Raw genomic sequence first — 20573 nt, forward strand, 5'->3', positions numbered from 1 at the left:
ATAATGTGAAAGAATCTGGAACCGTAGATTGATTTATGTACAGATTTCTGCATAGGGGATAAAAGTAGCCTTGAGGCTAAATCCACCAAGCCATATCAAGTATTCTCTCACATGTTCATATTCAAAACAATTCCTTTCGATAGTTGTGACTGATTAGTGTTTTGTTGAATGTTTTCTCTCTTTTTCACTCTAGGAAGTGAAATACTTCCAGTTTCCTGGAGAGCTGCTGATGAGGATGTTGAAGATGTTGATTTTGCCTCTGGTCGTGTCAAGGTAAGAATGCTCTCGATGGACAACAAGCTGATTCTATGCATATAGATCTTAATTCCTAGCTTGAAGAGTTATATTTATATTTGTGCTACACTACCGTTCAAAAGTATTTGTTAAAAAATACATTAAAAACAGTAATGTTGTAATGTTTTTTTTAAATAACTGTTTTCTATTATAATATATTTTACATTTATATTTATTTCTGTGATCAAAGCATCATTCCTCCAGTCTTCAGTGTCACATGATCTTTTAGAAATCATTCTAATATGCTGATTTGCTGCTTAAGAAACATTTCTGATTATTATGATAAGTATACAAACACAGCAATCCTGGCTTTATCTCAGACGCCTGCCATCAGCTCATTTCAATAAACCAATTCATTTTTCATTAAACAAATTGGCACAGCTGTGCTAAATTAAGAGCCTTTCTTGATTTAGCCATGTGCATTATGCTCACAACAAAAACCCTTTACACAAATACCCAGCAGCATTGCAATTAGCTGAAATCTTAGCAACCAGATATTAAAAAACAGACCCCTGGTTTCTGTGCATTGGTATAGTATAATATGACTACCCATGTTATGAAACTTTCAAAGAACATAATCTCAGAATTAAAGATAAAAAGGATGATTTAATGATGTGTTTAACACAGCCATACACTTTGAATGTCACATTTTAAGACATAAACATTAGTGTGAACTGCAAAGCAGTGACTGAAGCGTCTGGCATCAATAGAAACAGGATCTGTATAGTCCACTGACACCATTTCTGAGAAAAGCCCATTCAGTTCCTGGAAGCGCAGAGCTCTTGATATGCTTGCATATATTTAAAGTATCTTGCATAAGTGAGGAGAAGATCACATCCTGGTATTCATATGACCATTCATATATCATATAGTATATACACAGTGGAGATCAAAATTATAGAACAATCTATAAATACTTGATTTCTTTTCTGAAATATAGTTAATATATGTGCAGTTTTCTGTTCAGCTCATTAAATGTGTGTGTGTGTCAGACGACGCTTTAGTGCATCCCATTCAAATTGACTTATTTTTTTATCAATATATATTCAACCACATAATTTCACCCCTAAAATTTCCAGAATGCCATCTGTAAAAAGCTTCAACTCTAATATATCAATAAAATGAAGCTTATTTTGTAGAAATTCTGTATGTTCTAGAAATCACTGCATATTTAATTACTTGTGACTAATTTGTATATAAGCACAACATTTACAAAAACTTGTGGTACAAAAACAAATGTGTATAATTCTTAATCGGGGAATTGAATTATTAAGTTATTTATTTGGTTTATGAATTATGCCTTTGCCTCGCACAAACCAGATGGAGTGAAATTAAATACAGTATTGTTTGAACATATACATTTACACTAAATGCAAACAATTAAAATAAAAAAAGAAACATAATATGTATAACTTACATAATTTGTCCAAACGAACTAATTCGCCAAAGTTAGTAATGAGTAAAATCACAATTTATATGAGTTTTGGCTATGCCAGGAAAAAAAATATCATGGGTTGTGGACAAGTGATGTGCAAAAGTGATACTCAATCATGCAACCAAACTTTGAGAGTATTTTGACCTTTGACCCTTTATCATCAAACACTCCATCAGAACTTTCATTAGTATTTGCCCTGAGTTTGAAAAGCTCATGTCACAAAACATAGAATTTAAATTCTGAAAAAAAAACATCTCTTTTGCTTGTTTGTAATTGGTTCACGTAAATTTTGCATCAGTTTTTTCCGTTGTAGAGTTTTTTTTTTTTGTCACCAGTGAAACTGAGGGATGGAAGTAAACCAGCCAGGTTATTCCTAGCCATTTTAGCATCCGTCTGATGCATTAGAGGAAGTCGATGTCAAGACTAGAAACAAAATAGTTTGATGCAGTTTGGAGTGTTTACTGCTTCTTCAATTACCCTCTATGGTCTGTCTTAACATAGCCTCTAATGACTTCTCTTGTACTGTATGTGAGCTTCTGACATGTAGTTAGTCTGTTGTAAACCAGAAGTGCACTTGATGCCTTGAGACTGAAATGGCCATCATCTATTTGTTTGTTGGCATAAAAACATGTCAGATTGAACATAATTGTCTTCTGTTAACATCGGTCTTGTGTTTGCATGCGTGTTCACGGCCGCTTGATGAACTTTCAGCTTTTGATTTGGTGAGTATTTAACATTATGGATCAATCTAGGACAGGGTCACTGTTTTTTTCTAAAACGGGCTGTTTACCCGCGGTCTGACCTCAGTAATGAAGCAAGATCCTGTCAATTATCCATCTGTAAGGAATACCAAATGCCCTGAGGGCTTTAATTAGTGTGAAACTGAAAAGTTTTCACAGATTGCTTTTAAATATGCATTAAGCGTCATCAGACTGCATTTTATTCTCTGTGTTCAATTTACAATTCACTCTTGGGGTTTAAAAGTCAGTTCATATTGAATCGAGCTGGAACTGAATTTAATCAACACTGAAATGATTTGAGCTGAAAAATAACACTATTGTCTTCTGTAAAGTTGCTTATATCTGAATTGAACTCATTTCCAAATTGATTGAAATTACTTTATTGAAATTAACTGAAACAAACTGAGCTGAATAATTAAACTGGTCACACTTTATTTTAGGGTCCAATTCACACTATAAACTAACCATTAGCTATAATTTTGCATCAATTAACTCCTTATTTGATGCTTACTTATAGTTTATAAGGTAGTTGTTAAGTTTAGGGAATTGGGTAGGATTATGGATGTCATGCATTATATGTACTTTATAAGCACTAATAAACAGCCAATGTGTTAATAATAGACATGCTAATAAGCAAGTTATTAGTGTGAATTGGACCATAAACTAAAGTGTTATCATTAAACTACATTTTGCAGAGCAGCTTTACATCTGAAATTGAATTCGTTTCCTCAGAAAGCTGGAAAGAGAAAAAGATACAGGCAGAAAGAGTAAAAGTGCATTATGTATCCCAAAATGAAATATACTTGACCTGTAATTTGCAGTGTAAGGGATGAATCAGAAATAATATCAGGCATGACATTTAACTTCATCTTGACTGGGTCTTCAATCATTCAATCTAATTATACACAACCGTGATTAACAAAAAAAGCATTTTTTTTTTTAATTAATGGAGTATTCCAGAATTTATAACTGAATATATTGTGCAAAAAATGTATAAAGCAGAGCTATATTAATCATTTTAATGGTACACTGTAAGAGAGAAAAGTATCAGTTCATAGGAACTTCATCTGAAAATGTGCCATTCAGAAGAGGAACATCTAAAACAGATCATGTTTAAACTGAAATGAACTATTGGTTTAAATCTCTCTTTTTTTCACTAGGCATGATTTTCAGGCTCTTTTATTCTTTCTTTCTGAGTCTGGTATTGATGAATATCTCCCAGGACATTGTGAGAGCCAGTAACTGATGCCAGTAAATCTGATTTCAAGATCTCGCCAGTTAAGCATTTCTAATCAAAACACGCAGATATGACGCATTTCTATAATCGACTGGCTCTTGGTCTTGTAAACTGTTGAACAGGCAACATCTTCATCCATTCAGTAGATCAGATGCTAATGAAGTCATTTGTTCTTAAAAGTGAAATCTATTTGGCACAACAATAAATGAATAAATAAAAATGAAACTAAATATATATGTCACCGATTCAGTACACAAAGCCTTACTATAGAAGTGCATAAGATTTTTTTGTTGATCCAAATTAGCTTTCCTTTATGCAACACACACACACACACACACACACACACACACACACACACACACACACACACACACACACACACACACATATTGGTTGGTATGTCAGTTGCACACAATTAACAGAAGCTGATGCTTTCAAGATCCAAAAAAGACCAAGAAGCACCATAAAATAATCATAATAGTGGTTCATGCCACTAATTTAAAATCATACGATGGCTTTACGTGAAAAACAGACTGATGTTTAAGTCATTATTCAATTAAAATATTTGGTCCTTGAGTCTGTGAGATGAACTGGAGTTCAAATAAACAACTCATTCAGACTGGTAATGAAAAGATCTGACTCAAAAAAAAGAAGAAAAAAAGATTAATTCATGAATCATCTTCTCACTTGAACTCTAATAGTCAAGATGTCGATTTGGGTTTGCTCCATAGACAAAACTGAAACTAGAACTAACACTAGGAATGCACAAGCTGTGTGGACTATTTTAGGATAATTATGGGGCTTTTGAATTCTTTATAAAGCTTGAAAGACCTGTGAGGATGTGGTCTGATGACATATTTTGTTTGTGTTTACATGAATTGTACGTGGTTCAAAGTTTAATCCTACTCAAGGCTGTGCTTATCCATAGGACAATGTGTGTGTGTGTGTGTGTGTGTTCTTGTTTTTGTATCATATCAGGACTCAACTCTGTATAATGACATGTGTATGACACAGGTATTACAAGGAGACGGTGACTTATGAGGACATAACCCATGTCCCCATTTTTCTAAACTCTTATAAATCATACAGAATGAGTTTTTTTTTTTTTTTTGAGAAGGTAAAAATGCACAAAGTTTCCTGTGAGGGTTAGGGTTAGGTTTAGGGTTGGTGTAGGGCCCTAGAATATACAGTTTGTACAGTATAAAAACAATTACGCCTATGGGATGAACCCCACAAAAATTGTATGTGGTTCAAAGTTTAAATTCTCCCCAGGCTCTGCTTGTCCATAGGACAATACACATATATTGAATATTTATGATACAGTCACTGTTCTTGCTGCTTTATATATATATGTATGTATGTGTGTGTGTGTGTGTGTGTGTGTGTGTATGTGTGTGTGTGTGTGTGTGTGTGTGCACATTTTTGTGACATATCAGGACATAGATTTGTATAATGAAAAGGGTATGACTAATGTATTACAAGGAGCAGGTGACTTTTCAGGACATTACCCCATGTTCCCACTTTTCAAAACACATTGAAATCACACAGAATGGAGTCTACTGACAATCTGTAATAGCACAATGTTTCCTGTGAGGGCTAGGGTTAGGTGTGGGCTTTGTGTATTGCGATAGAATATACAGTGTTTTACAGTATAAATTAGTAATTTATTTAATATTCATTAAAAATATTGAACCTGATTGGTTGAATAATCCTTCTTTGAATGAAAATATCATTCTTTCTGACCAGTTCAGAAAATTTTATCCACACATGCACAAACAATTCACAGCTTTGATTTCCATTTAGAAATACCAGAAGAAGGGTGTTAAAACATATATATATATACACACACACACACATACACACACACACAGAGAGAGAGAGAGAGAGAGAGAGAGAGAGAGAGAAACTGTGCCTCATTTCGTAATAGAGAACATAGTTAAATGAGATGGAGAGCATATCTCAATAAATGTATTTATTTTTCCAGCATACTAAAGCCCATAATAAAACACGAATCAACATAGTTTGCCTAGCATCACATTTGCTGTATTGACTAACAATGTTTATGTAGGTATCAAATCTGTCAAAATCTCTTAACCAGTCACTGCTCTATTTGCCTTTAAATCGCCTTGCCAAGTTATAGATTCCACCGTTTTGAATAGTGATCGTAATTTTGTAATGTACAGCATTGTCAGGCTTTTTTTTTTTTTTTTTTTTACAATTCATTTAAACAAGTCCAAACAACAACAGCATATTTATTTTATTTATATTTGAGAAATGTGTCTTTCTTTCAATATTGGGAGAGTTTTTATGTTGTTAAGATTCGCATATATACAGTATGCTGATCATCTGCGATTTTCTTCTTTTGTTCTATGTGTTGTAATTGTATATGTCAAGTGTTTTATGTGAGGCACCATGTAAGCTTAAATTAATTACCCCATGGAGATCAATAAAGCTCTAAACTAAAAAAAAAACTAATCATGGCAGAGCTGAAGCACAACTCATGTGAGGACCAAAATACTAATTGAAATTCTAATAATAATAATAATTATTATTATTATTATTATTAAAGGCCTAGCTAGACCTAACTTTTGTAAAAAATAAAATTATTTAAGAAAAAAAGAAAAGAATAAGAGTGCTCTTTTTAGAAAGATTTAAAGAAATAGTTTGCAATTTACTCAAGATGTCGGTCTGACCTTTCATTTAAAACTTACATTGATTCTGATGGCAGACTCCAATAATTGTAATTATTTATGTGTGTGATTCTAATAAATGTGAAAGTGAATAAAAGTTTCAGATAAACGTTTTCCATTAATTTATCAACTCCATAGCTTAGTAACTCTATTGAGTTTATATATTTTATTTTATAAAATGTTATAATAAATAGACATGATATATATACACTCATGTAGTAATATTTAATATACAATATATACATATTTATACATAGACACACACATATAATACATATTTTATAATTTACATAATATTTTTTTGTGTATAGATAGCAAAGAAAAAATGCATTGAGATATTTGGTGATTATATTCACCAAAAAAAAAAAAAAAATCAATAAAATAATAAACCAGCAGAGTTTGCACATACATTACACATCACATCCACAAAAATCAATTTTATGTTTTATTTTGAAAAAGTGAAATAGCTTGAACAAGGTTCACAAAACAATTCAGAGAGGTAAATAGAGCCAGCTGTCCATTTGTCTGGCCATCTCTCCAGTCACACACTTCATTTGATTGTGAATGCAGATTTTTGTGGAAGCTAAATCTCGCGTCACGTCACGCCGTTGATCTGGCTGTCAAGCGGCTCAGAGCTTCAGAGGGGATTTGTTGTTTTGAAGTCGACCCACTGAGGCGTACGATCAGCCACCGACTGCCAGACGATGCTGATGAAGGTGCATCGGTTAATCTTTCTTCCCTCTCACAGGAAAAGAGGCCAGGAGCATTGGCCATTTAAAAAAAGACACGAAAGGCATACATTTTCCACTAAAAGTATATTTGAATAGATCTAAATGGCTTATATCTTCTCTTATCTATCGGAAACATGCAATGAAATTTAAAATGATGTCATTTATGTCATGCAAAGGCACAAGGTGTTTGCAAACATCAATTATTTGTTTAGTCTTAAGCAAGAAAGTACAACTTTGGGACATGACTCAACTTTTATGGGTGTAAATGTATTGTTGTAGACCTTGAAAACTACATGTTGCAATGCATCAAAACGGAGGCCATTACAAAACATTAATTTGTACAAGTGCATAAACACTTTGAGCTATGCAAACTTTAATTCAGCCATTGTTTTGTTCAACAACACATGGAGATATGTGTGACATTCTCCACATAGCCTCCTACTACTGTCATGGCAGAGCAATTGTTTAAAGAGTTTAAAAAATTCCTGAACGTCATGGCATTGCATTTTGTACATTACATTAAGTGTTTTATGTATTTAAAGGCCAATGCATAAGTGTAAAAAAATTAAAAGTGTTTGTTTGTGCAATGTTCCATTAAAGTAAAGGGCACTCATAAATGCCACATGTTATCATAATGCAGTGACATTCACGTATTTTGAAGTGCAATATTAAGAATAAATTGAACATATGTTTCATATTTCTAATGATGATTATTTCCTCTCCATTGATGAGGGTCAGTGAGGGTCAAAGCTCACTCTGTAAACAGGAGCAGATAAAGAGAGAGAAACAGATTTGATATTTCCTTAATAAATCCATCAGCACGCAACTCCAGATTGAAACGTCACCGCGGCTAGATATGGATTACCCACAATGCACATCAGGGTCATGACCTTGAACAATAGGATGTACCACATGCTAACATGCCCAGCTGTGCCATATTAGCGTCAGAATATGAAGGTCAGATCTCAGCGGTGATCCTACAAGAATTGAAAATGTGTTCACACTTATAAAACACAGCAGTCTATTATGCAAACATATTTCTGCCATGGAATAAAAAGTACTAATTTGAATTGTGAATTTGCAATAAAAAAAAGTCAAAATTGCAAGATATAAACTCAGAATTGTAAGAAGAGTTATATCTCACAAATCTGACCTTTTTCTCAGAATTAATTGAAGTCTGCCAAAGAATAATTTTTCTCTCCCAACAGTCTTCAATTGCTTATATATAGGTGTGGTTCAGACCTTGGGTCCCACTCTTGATGTGTATCTTCAGTGATACCATGACAAATGTTTCCCACTTTGACTTTTAAGTTATTTTGTGTTTGTACTTTGTAGCTCAGGCCTTTGGCTGAAGGGGATATTGTCAGTAACAGCTGATGAGGCATCCAAGGGGCAACTTCTACGGCTATGCAATAGGTTTGGTACTAAGTGCTCGCCTTGGTACTTGGCATGCATTCCCCTCAGCATGGCTGCATGACCCATAGCGATGCTAGAGGACACAGTTCAAGTTCCCTCATAAGGGAACATCTCAGGTTATGCATGTAACCATGGTTCCCTGAGAAGTGAACAAGACACTGCATCCTCTTTTCCTGCCTTGCTTTGGATGCAATTGATGACATATTTTCCCGGTGACCTTTTATACTGTGGTCACGCTCATAGTGATGTCACAGGCTGTCGTCCAGCCAATGTTATTGTTGTGTTTAGACATGTGCTTCAGACACCGATCACGTCGAAGGTGCTCCCCATAGACATTTGGCTCCTGGCTTTGAAGAATGTGTAAAATGCTTATGGATCAAGGAAAAAAATGTTTTACAGGATTTACAGCAAGCATTGGAATAGTGTTTTAGGTTACATTTTACCAGCTACTGCACATAAGAAAATATTAATTGCAAAACAAATAAAATTGCTCTCAAAATTGCATCTGCAATGACCCAAAATGGGTGTTTATTCACTGTAAAAAATAAAAAGTTGAGTTAACTTAAAAAAATAAATAAATAAAGCAAGCACTTGCAAAGCATTTTTTTATTTTATTCAACTTCAGTGGATGAAGGAAGCTGTGCCAAAGTGTATGAAAATTCACTAAAACTACTATTCAAACATTGCAGCTGGTTGCTTTAATATTTTAAATTGATTCAACTACTTTTTTTCCTATTTAAAGGTATAACTTTAAATATTTTATCCATGTATTCATGCATGCTCCTCACATCATTTAAAAATACAAATGCATGTACAATTACAAACCATACTGTATACATGACACAAGATTGTGTCAATCAGTTTAACAACATACAGTTAACGTGGCTAAACTTTATCATTCAGCTGATCTGTACCTATATGTTTTAAACACTTCTGCTCATTTTTATGTTGTTATCAGGTAATATCATTGGTACAACCTATTTCAGAAGAGGCTGAAATTACAACTGTCATTACATAGGCCTATATTTAATCATAACTATTGTTGTAGTCACTGGATATTGGTAGGGATGTGTCCCTATATTCTATGCCCTTGCATTACTGTATGACAGCTGTTGACTTGTGAGACTGTAAGCAGTGCAGGACAAAATGTCTTTCTTACTAGTCCAATTCAAAGGATATAATATAAAATATGAAGGACATCCACATATATGACTGTACATCAAAACATTACTCAAAATAATCTAATATTGAGAAAAGAAGCCATCCAGTGCAGGAAAATGACATCATGTGAATGCGAAACAGCTATGTTTGTGCTGCAGTCATTAATATGTAATGTGTGGTTGATAGAGCAGCTGTTTAGAGGGCACCTTCTCTATCTCTCACGGTAATCTGACAGCTTTTGTGTGATGCTCGTGTTGTAGTGAGATTTAGCGCCGTGCCCAGAGAGATGAGAACATGTGGACGACAGCGTTGGGCTTTTTATAGGTGCATGAACTAGTCCAGTTCAAAGGCCTTGAGAGGTCAAATTAAAATGTGTTCAGCTACAAAATAACATCAGCCTGTGCAGTGGGATAAAACCATCAAATCATATATATTGTTATATAAATATATACAAAATAAAACATTAAGTGCATGAGTATGAAGTCATATTTCTTAAACAATTAGTATTAATATAAATGTCAAATATATATTTTTTTCAGCAAGGATGCATTAAATTGATTCAAAAGTGACAGTAAGGACATTCATTATGTTATAAACGATTGCTGTTCCAAATAAATGCTGATGTTTTGAACTTCTAAATAAAAAATATATATGTTTTTCACCAAAATATGAAGATTTTCAACATTGCAAATAATCAGAAATGTTTCTTGAGCAGCAAATCAGTATATTTTCATGATTTCTGAAGATCATGTGACACTGAAGACTGGAGGAATGATGCTGAAAATACAGCTTTGTGTCATAAATTACATTTTAAATTATAATAATATTTCAGGACATTACTATTTTGACTGTATTTTCAAGCAATGAACGCCTTGGTGAGCATGAAAGACGTCTTTAATAAAAATCTAACTGACTGCACACTTTTAAATGGTAGTACACACACACACACACACACACACACACACACACACACACCCATCAAATTAGATTTGATTATATATACATAGAAAGCATATTAAATGCAAGTAAAGTGTCTGTTTCAAATAGGTTTGTGAAACTAAATGTTAAAATATGGGTGAGACAATGTTCCATTCTCATTCATCTTAACAGATACTGTATATTTATATGTAAAAAAGAAACATAATTATTCTGTTAAAATCCATGTACAAGAAAAAGTGATCATACTAGATTATAATACATTATGAATGAGTAAAAACTGACAATTGGATAAAACCTAGTGGTTTGAAGGATAGTGGCAAAGATTGGTAAAGAAATAACATTTAATGACATCTAATTGTCTTTGTACAGTAAATATGCCTGACATGAGTATTTCATACAGTATATGATCTATTTTTACACTGATTTTAGCGTGTGTCCTCTATGCGTGTGACCTTTTTTGCTCAGAAAAAAAGAATAATTCAACGGGACACATTCTAATGTATGGGCAATTAAACTATGTTTATATCTGTATTCAGTGTTTACTGTTTTGATGCTTTTCATCTTTAAACACATGAGCATGTCTCTGTGTGCTCTCTATCAGTCTGATGTCAGGTCTGGCTGCGCTGGATGCCAAGTGCTCCAGTCGGCTGGGTCTCATCACCGTCTCTTACTACCTGTGGACCACATTCCTGGCCGTGGTGGTGGGAATCGTGATGGTGTTAATCATTCATCCGGGGGGAATGGCACAGAAGGAAGACTCTGAGGACAGCGGGAAACCCATCATGAGCTCCGCCGATGCTCTGCTGGATCTCATACGGTCAGACAACCCTCATCGTCCTCCCAGACAGCATAGAGAGGGAGAGTTCACCCAAAGAGAGAGCCACCGTTTATTAACGCTTATTGAAAGCACTAACTGAAATGAAATGAAATACATACAGTATATCATCATTAATCTATCTGAGTGATCTGATAAATGCACAGTGACACTAAAATGTCTTTGGACACTTTGCATGCCATTGCATTAGATAAAAACATGTTCCACTAATGACAAATAAACTCAAAGTCACACAATACTGAGCATCCTCTACGCTTTTATTTTAATGTTTGAAAGGTACTTCTAAACTGCAGTAAATTATTTTAGTTTTCATATTTTGTTATCTAATGCAATTATATATTTAAAGTGTCATCATGCATTTCGAAGCCGCTTTATTTGAGCTCAGCATCACCCAACTGGTCAATATCTGTGTCGTCCATGCTAATGCATGTTTGTAGCTTAAGGCCAGGAAGCCACGTAACTAAAATCAACTGTTTCATAACTCAAATAACACTCCATCAGCTGTGGGTCATTTCATTAGAAATATAATTGTTGTTTGTGTCGTCAGAGCCTTTTATAAGACCCTCAATACGGTCAGAAGCCTCATCTGATGGCAGGATTGTTTAGTGGAATCATTTCTTTAATGCAAATGACTGTTAAAAATGCATTGCAACGTCACAGTTCATTCTAGTGCGTCCAATCAATTTGACCTGTTAACAAACACTTTTATTGAAGACCACTTGTCACATAAATCTCTATAATTTCTATAAGGCCGTTCTGTAAAGCCTGTGTTAGTTAGAACGATCACTATAATTAACATTCTCTCAAACGCAGGATGTGCTATCAATGTTCAAGTTAACTGATTCCAAATTGAATGCAACATCTCATGCTTCCTGACCTCATATCGTCCAGTGAGTTCATTAGAGCGAAGACCAGATTAATAACATCATCTGCTATCCCTCGCTTTCTCTAATAGCTTTAAAATGAGCCCCTTATTACCCAGAGAACATGTGTGTCGACTGAACACATTAACGTGTGGATTAATGAAGCTGTTTGACTGATAGCAGAGAATGACTCAAAGCACCTGAAGATGAGATATTGAGCTCCGTTATAGACAACGATATGTAAAAGCAGATTAATTGCAGGTTTCTTGGAAAACTAAATTTTCAAATGTTTAGACAAATTAATGAAGAGGACGTGAAAGCATAACACTAAAAATCTTGCACTAATAGTCTTTACTTAATTTGTAGTAATAAGCAATAATGTAAATATATATATATATATATATATATATATATATATATATATATATATATATATATATATATATATATATATATATAAAGACTGTCTATAAATATACAAACCTTAGGTCTTGTCATAATTATGTTATTTGGGAGAGAAACACATAGGAATTTTGTAATTATTAGTGACTTTTGACTATTGATCATTTAGTGTAGTTACACATTTTGAGCACTAATGATGGAAAACAGTGGCATAGCCACGGGTGTGCCAGGGTGTGCCTGTGCCACCCACAGTGGCAGCTGGCACACCTAAAAATAGATGCAGACTTATTTTTTATAGTCTCAATAAAAAATGTTTACTAAACTTGGGCTATTGTTGTTCACTTAGAATATATATATTCTAAGAATATATATGTATATATATATATATATATATATATATATATATATATATATATATATTTTGTTGTTGTTGTTCGCGACTCGGTTGATTCAGATCGGCACTTCGGAGCCTGTTCGCGACTCGGTTGATTCAGATCGGGACTTCGGAGCCTGTTCGCGACTCGGTTGATTCAGATCGGGACTTCGGAGCATGTTCGCGACTCGATTGATTCAGATCGGCACTTCGGAGCCTGTTCGCGACTCGGTTGATTCAGAGCGGCACTTCGGAGCCTGTTTGCGACTCGGTTGATTCAGATCGGCACTTCGGAGCATCGCGACTCGGTTGATTCAGATCGGCACTTCGGAGCCTGTTCGCGACTCGGTTGATTCAGATCGGTACTTCGGAGCCTGTTCGCGACTCGGTTGATTCAGATCGGCACTTCGGAGCCTGAACGCGACTCGGTTGATTCAGATCGGCACTTCGGAGCCTGTTCACGACTCGGTTGATTCAGATCAGGATTCGTAGCATGTTTGAGATTTTTTTTTTAATTCAGATCTGGAGGCTTTTTTTTTTACCAGTCGATTCAGCATGTACATGGACCCACACACAAAGGTGGACACACTCTAGACCAGTGGTTCCCAAAGTAGGGGTCGCGACCCCACGGTGGGTCGCGGGACCCCGGCGCAGGGGTCGCGAGATGATTTCGATATAGGCTTTATATATTTTTGTTTCGATTAATTTAACTCTTTCGCATCGCACGTACGATCACACCGGTGTGGTCAGTCTAGGCTAGTCCCTGGAGTGTAACTGTTACGACCACACCGGTCAGTGCATGACGTGAAATTCAAATGTGCTCTCGCGAGTTGGCTGGCGCTGAGCCAGAGACAAGTGCGCTCAGAGCTGTCATCACAACTTTTCAGTGTTTTCAACCACATAATGTTTATTTTAGGTTTCAGACATATAAGTACTAGAAAAAACAATACATTTAGAGTTTGTAAAATACACACTGATGTCAAAGGAAGAGGCAATAATAATCTTTTTCATTATAATTAGACACATTTTATTCATATCAGATACACATTGTGTAAGTAACTTTAAAGTTTACTCCATTATTCTCCCAGTTCACCAGCCACTTACTTTTATGTATTTCGGGAGAAGTGGATGAATTCACGTGTTGTAAATCCAACAGATCTGATTCTCTGAACTGCGTCTGCGTCACAAACTAACACGGCGGCACCCATCGCGCATACAGCTCAACTAACGCGATCGTTATAAAGGTGTTTAAACAACAAAACACGTCCACTTGCATATATTTGACAATCGGAATATCAGCTATTTCATGCCATATCTAACAAATTTGTTAATATTTTGAATAAAAAAGGAAAAATGACAAAAGCAGATCATTCATTCAGCTCTGTTGTTGCTGCGGTATGTCACGTGACAAGCAAAGAAGCGTCACCATGGAAACCATAAAGTGACACATCTAACGGATTAGCATTAGTGTGTGTGTGTGTGTGTGTGTGTGTGTGCGTGTACGGGTGTGAGCACGCGTGTGAGCAGCTCAGACTTACTCGACTGGTTCCTGATGGCAGAATAATTAACGAGTTCAACCCAACATAGCTGCACAGTTACTTTCCGAGAGAGAACAGGTGGATATCGAGCAGCTCATGCAGAATTGTAATAGAGGTCGGGATCGTTGCGTCACGTCGCAATGCATTGTGGGAATCGCGGTACAGAAGTAGATGTACTGTATAGTAGGCATTAGGTAACGTTGGTCATTTGGTCATTAATTTTGATTATTTTTTGGAAAATGGTTCAGTATTGCTGTATTGTGAACTGCTGTAATCGGTTTCATGATCGACAGGGCAAACGCCTCGTGAATCATATTAGTTTTCAACATTTTCCTACTTGGAAAAAAAACACAATGTGTCTGAAATCACCAAGAGGCGTCAGATGGCTTGGGTCGCCACTGTACGGAGGGAAACCATCACCTTCGATAATATTATAATACATAGTTATGGTGAGACATGTTGTGTATGGTCTCTCTCTCTCTCTCACATACACACACAAACACATTACGTTTTCTCTAGTTTTTGGCCAGTAAGGGAGTCAGTTTAGTGTCTGTATTTTTTGTTTAAACATTTTCTTTTGACCCAATCCTGAACTTAATTTGCTTTTTGATATTTTTGTGCTGACTGTATTTAACAAATTTGAACAACTTGTTTAAAAAAAAAAAAAAACTGGAACGAACTTCAAAATAGGAAGTTAAGCGTCTTGTTTTGGTGAATGGTGGGTTGTGTCTGAGGTGAATGTTCGTCAATATTATACCGGATTACAGAACTACCGGATGAAAACAGTGGATTTTTGCAAGTATGATAGGTGAGTAATTACTCCTGAAGTGTAACAAACCCGCATAGACAAGCTTCATAGCTCGCAGAATCTGATAAGTGTGTGTGTGTCACCACTGATGCTTGGTTAATGTTAACATTTCCTTAGTGAAAAAGATTGTTTTCTCCACGTTTAATTTGCAGATCCATTTATGATCTGCAGGTGAGCCTCCAGTGACTTTTTAAAAAGTGAAAGTGACATTTTTAAATTGATCGGAGGTGTAAGCGCTCACTCCACAGACCCGGTAGGAGAAATTATCAGGGAAACTGAGGCTTGGTAAACTTTCATGTGTTCATAGGGATCGATTCCGCCTACAACCTCTTTTTTTTTAAGTAGCGTTGTTTGGCTTCATTATTAAGTTTGTCCGTATAGGCAACTTTTTTTGTCACGTTCTATAACTTTTTCTGGAGACTGGCTATTATCTTATTACAAACCTGCTTTGCGATGCCTCTAAAATGGCCGCCGTTACCCACAATGCACCATTCCATGACGTCTACGCCCGAGCTCTATACTGATTTTGCACGCAGAACAATAAAATATAACTTCGTGTGCTTTGAGACTGGGCATAAAATCGATTTGCTGTACATTTCACACGACGAGAGGTGTTTTTTTTTTTTTTGGGGGGGGGGGGGGGGGGGTCGCGGGGCAGCAGCGCATTTATCATGGGGTCGCGGGCTAAAAAGTTTGGGAACCCCTGCTCTAGACGGGTGTGCCAGGTAGGGTGACCACCCGTCCCGCGTAGCGCGTGCGCGCACAGCGTTTGAAGCCCAATACATGCCTCCCACAAATTGAGACTGTGTCACGCATAATCAATGCTTGCTCAAAAAAAGTTGGTCGCTATATCTGGAGTCACCAACCCGTCGATCTCGGTCGACAAGTCGATCTTGCTAGCATTTTAAGTCGATCGCGAAGATTTTTCTAAATCTGAGAAAAAAAGGTTCGAGCCTCCGCTGACTGCGCGCGCACCTCCCGAAACAGACGAGACATTTATACTTGACACAACTGTTTTAGACTGAAAACCAGACCATACAACTGATTTAGACGCGGGAGCCGGTGTGATGAGATGTACTAATATCAGTCTGCTTGGGCATGATTGTTTTAGGCCTGTAATTGATTGATTATTGAGGTAATAGGGATGGCACGGTTCGCTGAAAAAAAAAAAACCGTTCGGTTCACCACACACGGTTCAGCACGCGCTTCAACTTAAATCTGACAAAGCATCTGTAATATCATCTGTAATATGTCTTGCTATAAATGGCACGTAAAAAAAACAGGGTTCCGCTAATAAATGTTTCTGTTGATGCACGCGCATTCTGGCTTCCCAGACATTACAAAAACATGAAAAAAAAGATCTATATTGAGCAACTACAATTAATTTTAATCCTATAATTATATATTATAATTTATTTAAAGTGAATAAATTGTAATGAAAAATAAACAAAATTAAATAGCTAAAGTTCAAAATTATCGTATTTGGAAGAAAATTATTACATTTAATTACATGTATTTTCAGATGCATGCTGAGAGTCTTGGAATGCAGAACTGAGAGTTCAGTATAAACATTTCATTTAAATTCCATTAGAGGAAAAATTCATTGGGTTCTGCTGTTTTCCTTCGACAGTTCCAGTGCTTTATGACTCAGTGTGAAAAGGCCACACGAGCTGGGCCAGCTTTAAGTAGACCCAAACCAACAGCACATTTGCATCCTATTCAATCATTACAGTATCCGCCTGCAGGAAACTCAACCACCTATTAACACAGAACATTGTGTTGATGTGAATAGTGCACTGGGATCATACGGCACATCTGAACCAGCTCCAACTGCTCTTGCATGCACAGATTGTGTTTGGATGCTAATGAATGTATCTCATCCTCTCATACAACACTATATGACTATACTACCAATCCAGGGCTGATCTCATTAGTTATCATAGGTATTTGTATCTAAAGTACACACATATATTCATTTACTGCTGTGTTGTGTGTGATTTTCTAAAGATTCTTATTTCATAGAAACCAATTCATAATCGGTTTCATGAATACTTGCTTATTTGAGAATAGGATGCAGTTTTTTGCACTGAAGTACGCACCTCACAAAACTGGCACAGGATTGAATTCACCCCGTAATGATTAATGAATTATTTTCATTGTTGTCAATCTTGGAAAATGTTAAAATCCTTCAACAGCAGAAATTGTATTTCTCAATAAGTATTTATTGGCTTTTTTATTAATGTGGAGTTCTTCAAACCTTTTGACAAAAAATCAGTTACACAGATTAAAGGGTTAGTTCACCCAAATAGCAAAATTATGTCATTAATAACTTACCCTCATGTCGTTCCAAACCCATAAGACCTCTGTTCATCTTGGAAACACAGTTTAAGATATTTTAGATTTAGTCTGAGAGCTCTCAGTCCCTCCATCGAAGCTGTGTGTACGGTATACTGTCCATGTCCAGAAAGGTAAGAAAAACATCATCAAAGTAGTCCATGTGACATCAGAGGGTCAGTTAGAATATTTTGAAGCATCGAAAATACATTTTGGTCCAAAATAGCAAAAACTACGACTTTATTCAGCATTGTCTTCCGTGTCTGTTGTGAGAGAGAGTTCAAAACAAAGCAGTTTGTGATATCCGGTTTGTGAACGAATCACTCGATGTAACCGGATCTTTTTGAACCAGTTCACCAAATCAAACTGAATCGTTTTAAACGGTTTGCATCTCTAATACGCATTAATCCACAATTTTTTTAATGTGGCTGACACTCCCTTTGAGTTCAAACAAACCAATATCCCGGAGTAATTCATTGACTCAAACAGTACATTGACTGAACTGCTGTGAAGAGAGCACTGAAGATGAACACTAAGCCGAGCCAGATAACGAACAAAAGATTGACTCGTTCACGAGTGAAGAACCGGTTGGATTGGTTTTCGGATCACCATTAGTTCTTCGATTCAATAAACCGGTTGAAGAAAATGGTTCACCGGTTCTTTTGCGCTCGACGTAATGGCGTCATTTGCGATGATTGCCTTTGATTCAAGCCTTCGGTTTACCCGCGCTCATAACACTAGCAAAGAATCAGTTCAGAATCAATCACCAAAAGAATCTGTTCAGTTCAGACGCTCTGTGTGATTCAGTTCGATTTGGTGAACTGGTTCAAAAAGATCTGGTTACATCGAATGATTCGTTCGCGAACCGGATATCACTAAACTGCTTTGTTTTGAACTCTCTCTCACAACAGACAGGAAGAGAAGACAATGCTGAATAAAGTCATAGTTTTTGCTATTTTTGGACCAAAATGTATTTTCGATGCTTCAACAAATTCTAACTGACCCTCTGATGTCACATGGACTACTTTGATGATGTTTTTCTTACCTTTCGGGACATGGACAGTATGTCGTACACACAGTTTCAATGGAGGGACTGAGAGCTCTCGGACTAAATCTAAAATATCTTAAACTGTGTTCAGAAGATAAACGATGGTCTCACGGGTTTGGAACGACATGAGGGTGAGTTATTAATGACATAATTTTGCTATTTCGGTGAACTAACCCTTTAAGGAACTGGTAAAGACAGATTACTATAGATTAATATAAGTTGAGTACATTAAATAATTTTAAGGAAAGTCCAATTGAGAGTATTCAACGCAGTTCAATGCTACTCTATGCACGTATATAACTGTGATATATTTTATGTCCCCAAACAGAAACATGTTTCCAGCCAACCTTGTTCAAGCCACTTTTCAACAGGTAAGAATCCACAGCTAGCCATGAATAATAAATCATCCTGCTTACTGTACATGTACGGAAAAACTGACAACAATCAACTGAATTAATGCACACATGTAAAAGCATTAACGCACATTAACAATGAGCGCCTGGAATGTAATAAGCATGGGCAGGTTAGATGTTTTTCAATCTGAATTACTGAATAAATGCATTTGAGGAGCTTGTGCTCTGATCACACAGTGCTTGACAACCTGATTAATTTTGTGTTTCTTCTCTTTAGTATCGTACCAACAGTGTGCCCATAATGAAGACCCCCAAGACGACAGTGGCCACCAGTCTAACAGAAACCACCACTCGCCGCGCTCTAATCTACGGGATTCAGGATGATAACGGGACGGACATCCAGAACTTCCAGCTGGATCTGACTCCGCCTCCTGATGTGGTGATGCGGACGCTTCCAGGCACCAGCGAGGGCATGAACGTCCTGGGGATCGTCATCTTCTCTGCCACAATGGGTGAGAATTCCGGCACAGAGACTACAAATTATATTTAACAATAAATATGCTAATATTTATCACCGCTGCTCATTTTTGCTAAGGCATAATGTTGGGGAGGATGGGTCCTAATGGCAGTGCTCTGGTCAACTTCTGCCAAAGTCTCAATGAAGCAGTGCTGAAAATTGTCGCTATTGTCATCTGGTAAGACTATATATACATATACCTATTATTTAAATACTGAACCTTGAAAAAAAACATGTATAAAATATATTTTATGACTCATATAGTATGATATATTGGGAGTTTGGCGCTCAAATTATGATGAAAAAAGCATAAGATTTATTCAGAGTCCCAAACTGAGCAAAGAATTACACAATTTGGTGCAGATACTAATATTTATATGGAGAAGAAGTCAGATGAAATTCTGATTGCTTGTAATGTAAACTAAAGGGATCTTTTCAAAATGGCATAAATATCAGGCAACCCCTTTATATTTTCTTTGTAAGATGATATCTAAATGTTTAGCTTAATTTTTCTAAAAAATGATGCCTGGATAATCAAGGAAAGCTAAACTGCTTCAGTCCAGTAAGTGCTCATCTTAAGTGAAGTGACATTCAGCCAAGTATGGTGACCCATACTCAGAATTTGTGCTCTGCATTTAACCCATCCGAAATGCACACACACAGAGCAGTGAACACACACACACACACACACACACACTGTGTGCACACACCCGGAGCAGTGGGCAGCCATTTATGCTGTGGCGCCCGGGGAGCAGTTGGGGGTTCGATGCCTTGCTCAAGGGCACCTAAGTCGTGGTATTGAAGGTGGAGAGAGCTGTTCATGCACTCCCCCCACCCACAATTCCTGCCGGCCTAAGAA

At 36.4% G+C, this 20573-nt stretch overlaps 1 protein-coding gene across 1 annotated transcript in view; it reads left to right on the forward strand.

Annotated features, from left to right (window-relative positions):
• Positions 1–20573, forward strand: part of LOC127944342 (excitatory amino acid transporter 5-like) — a 44275-nt gene that overhangs the window by 13010 nt on the left and 10692 nt on the right. Inside the window, exons 2-6 of the mRNA XM_052540220.1 lie at positions 194–273; positions 11245–11460; positions 19173–19215; positions 19475–19709; positions 19793–19892. Coding sequence (XP_052396180.1) covers positions 194–273; positions 11245–11460; positions 19173–19215; positions 19475–19709; positions 19793–19892 — 674 coding nt within the window. The remainder of the gene's footprint in view (positions 1–193; positions 274–11244; positions 11461–19172; positions 19216–19474; positions 19710–19792; positions 19893–20573) is intronic.

This window comes from Carassius gibelio, chromosome A23 (assembly GCF_023724105.1).
Source record: "Carassius gibelio isolate Cgi1373 ecotype wild population from Czech Republic chromosome A23, carGib1.2-hapl.c, whole genome shotgun sequence".
Taxonomy (NCBI): Eukaryota; Metazoa; Chordata; class Actinopteri; order Cypriniformes; family Cyprinidae; genus Carassius; species Carassius gibelio.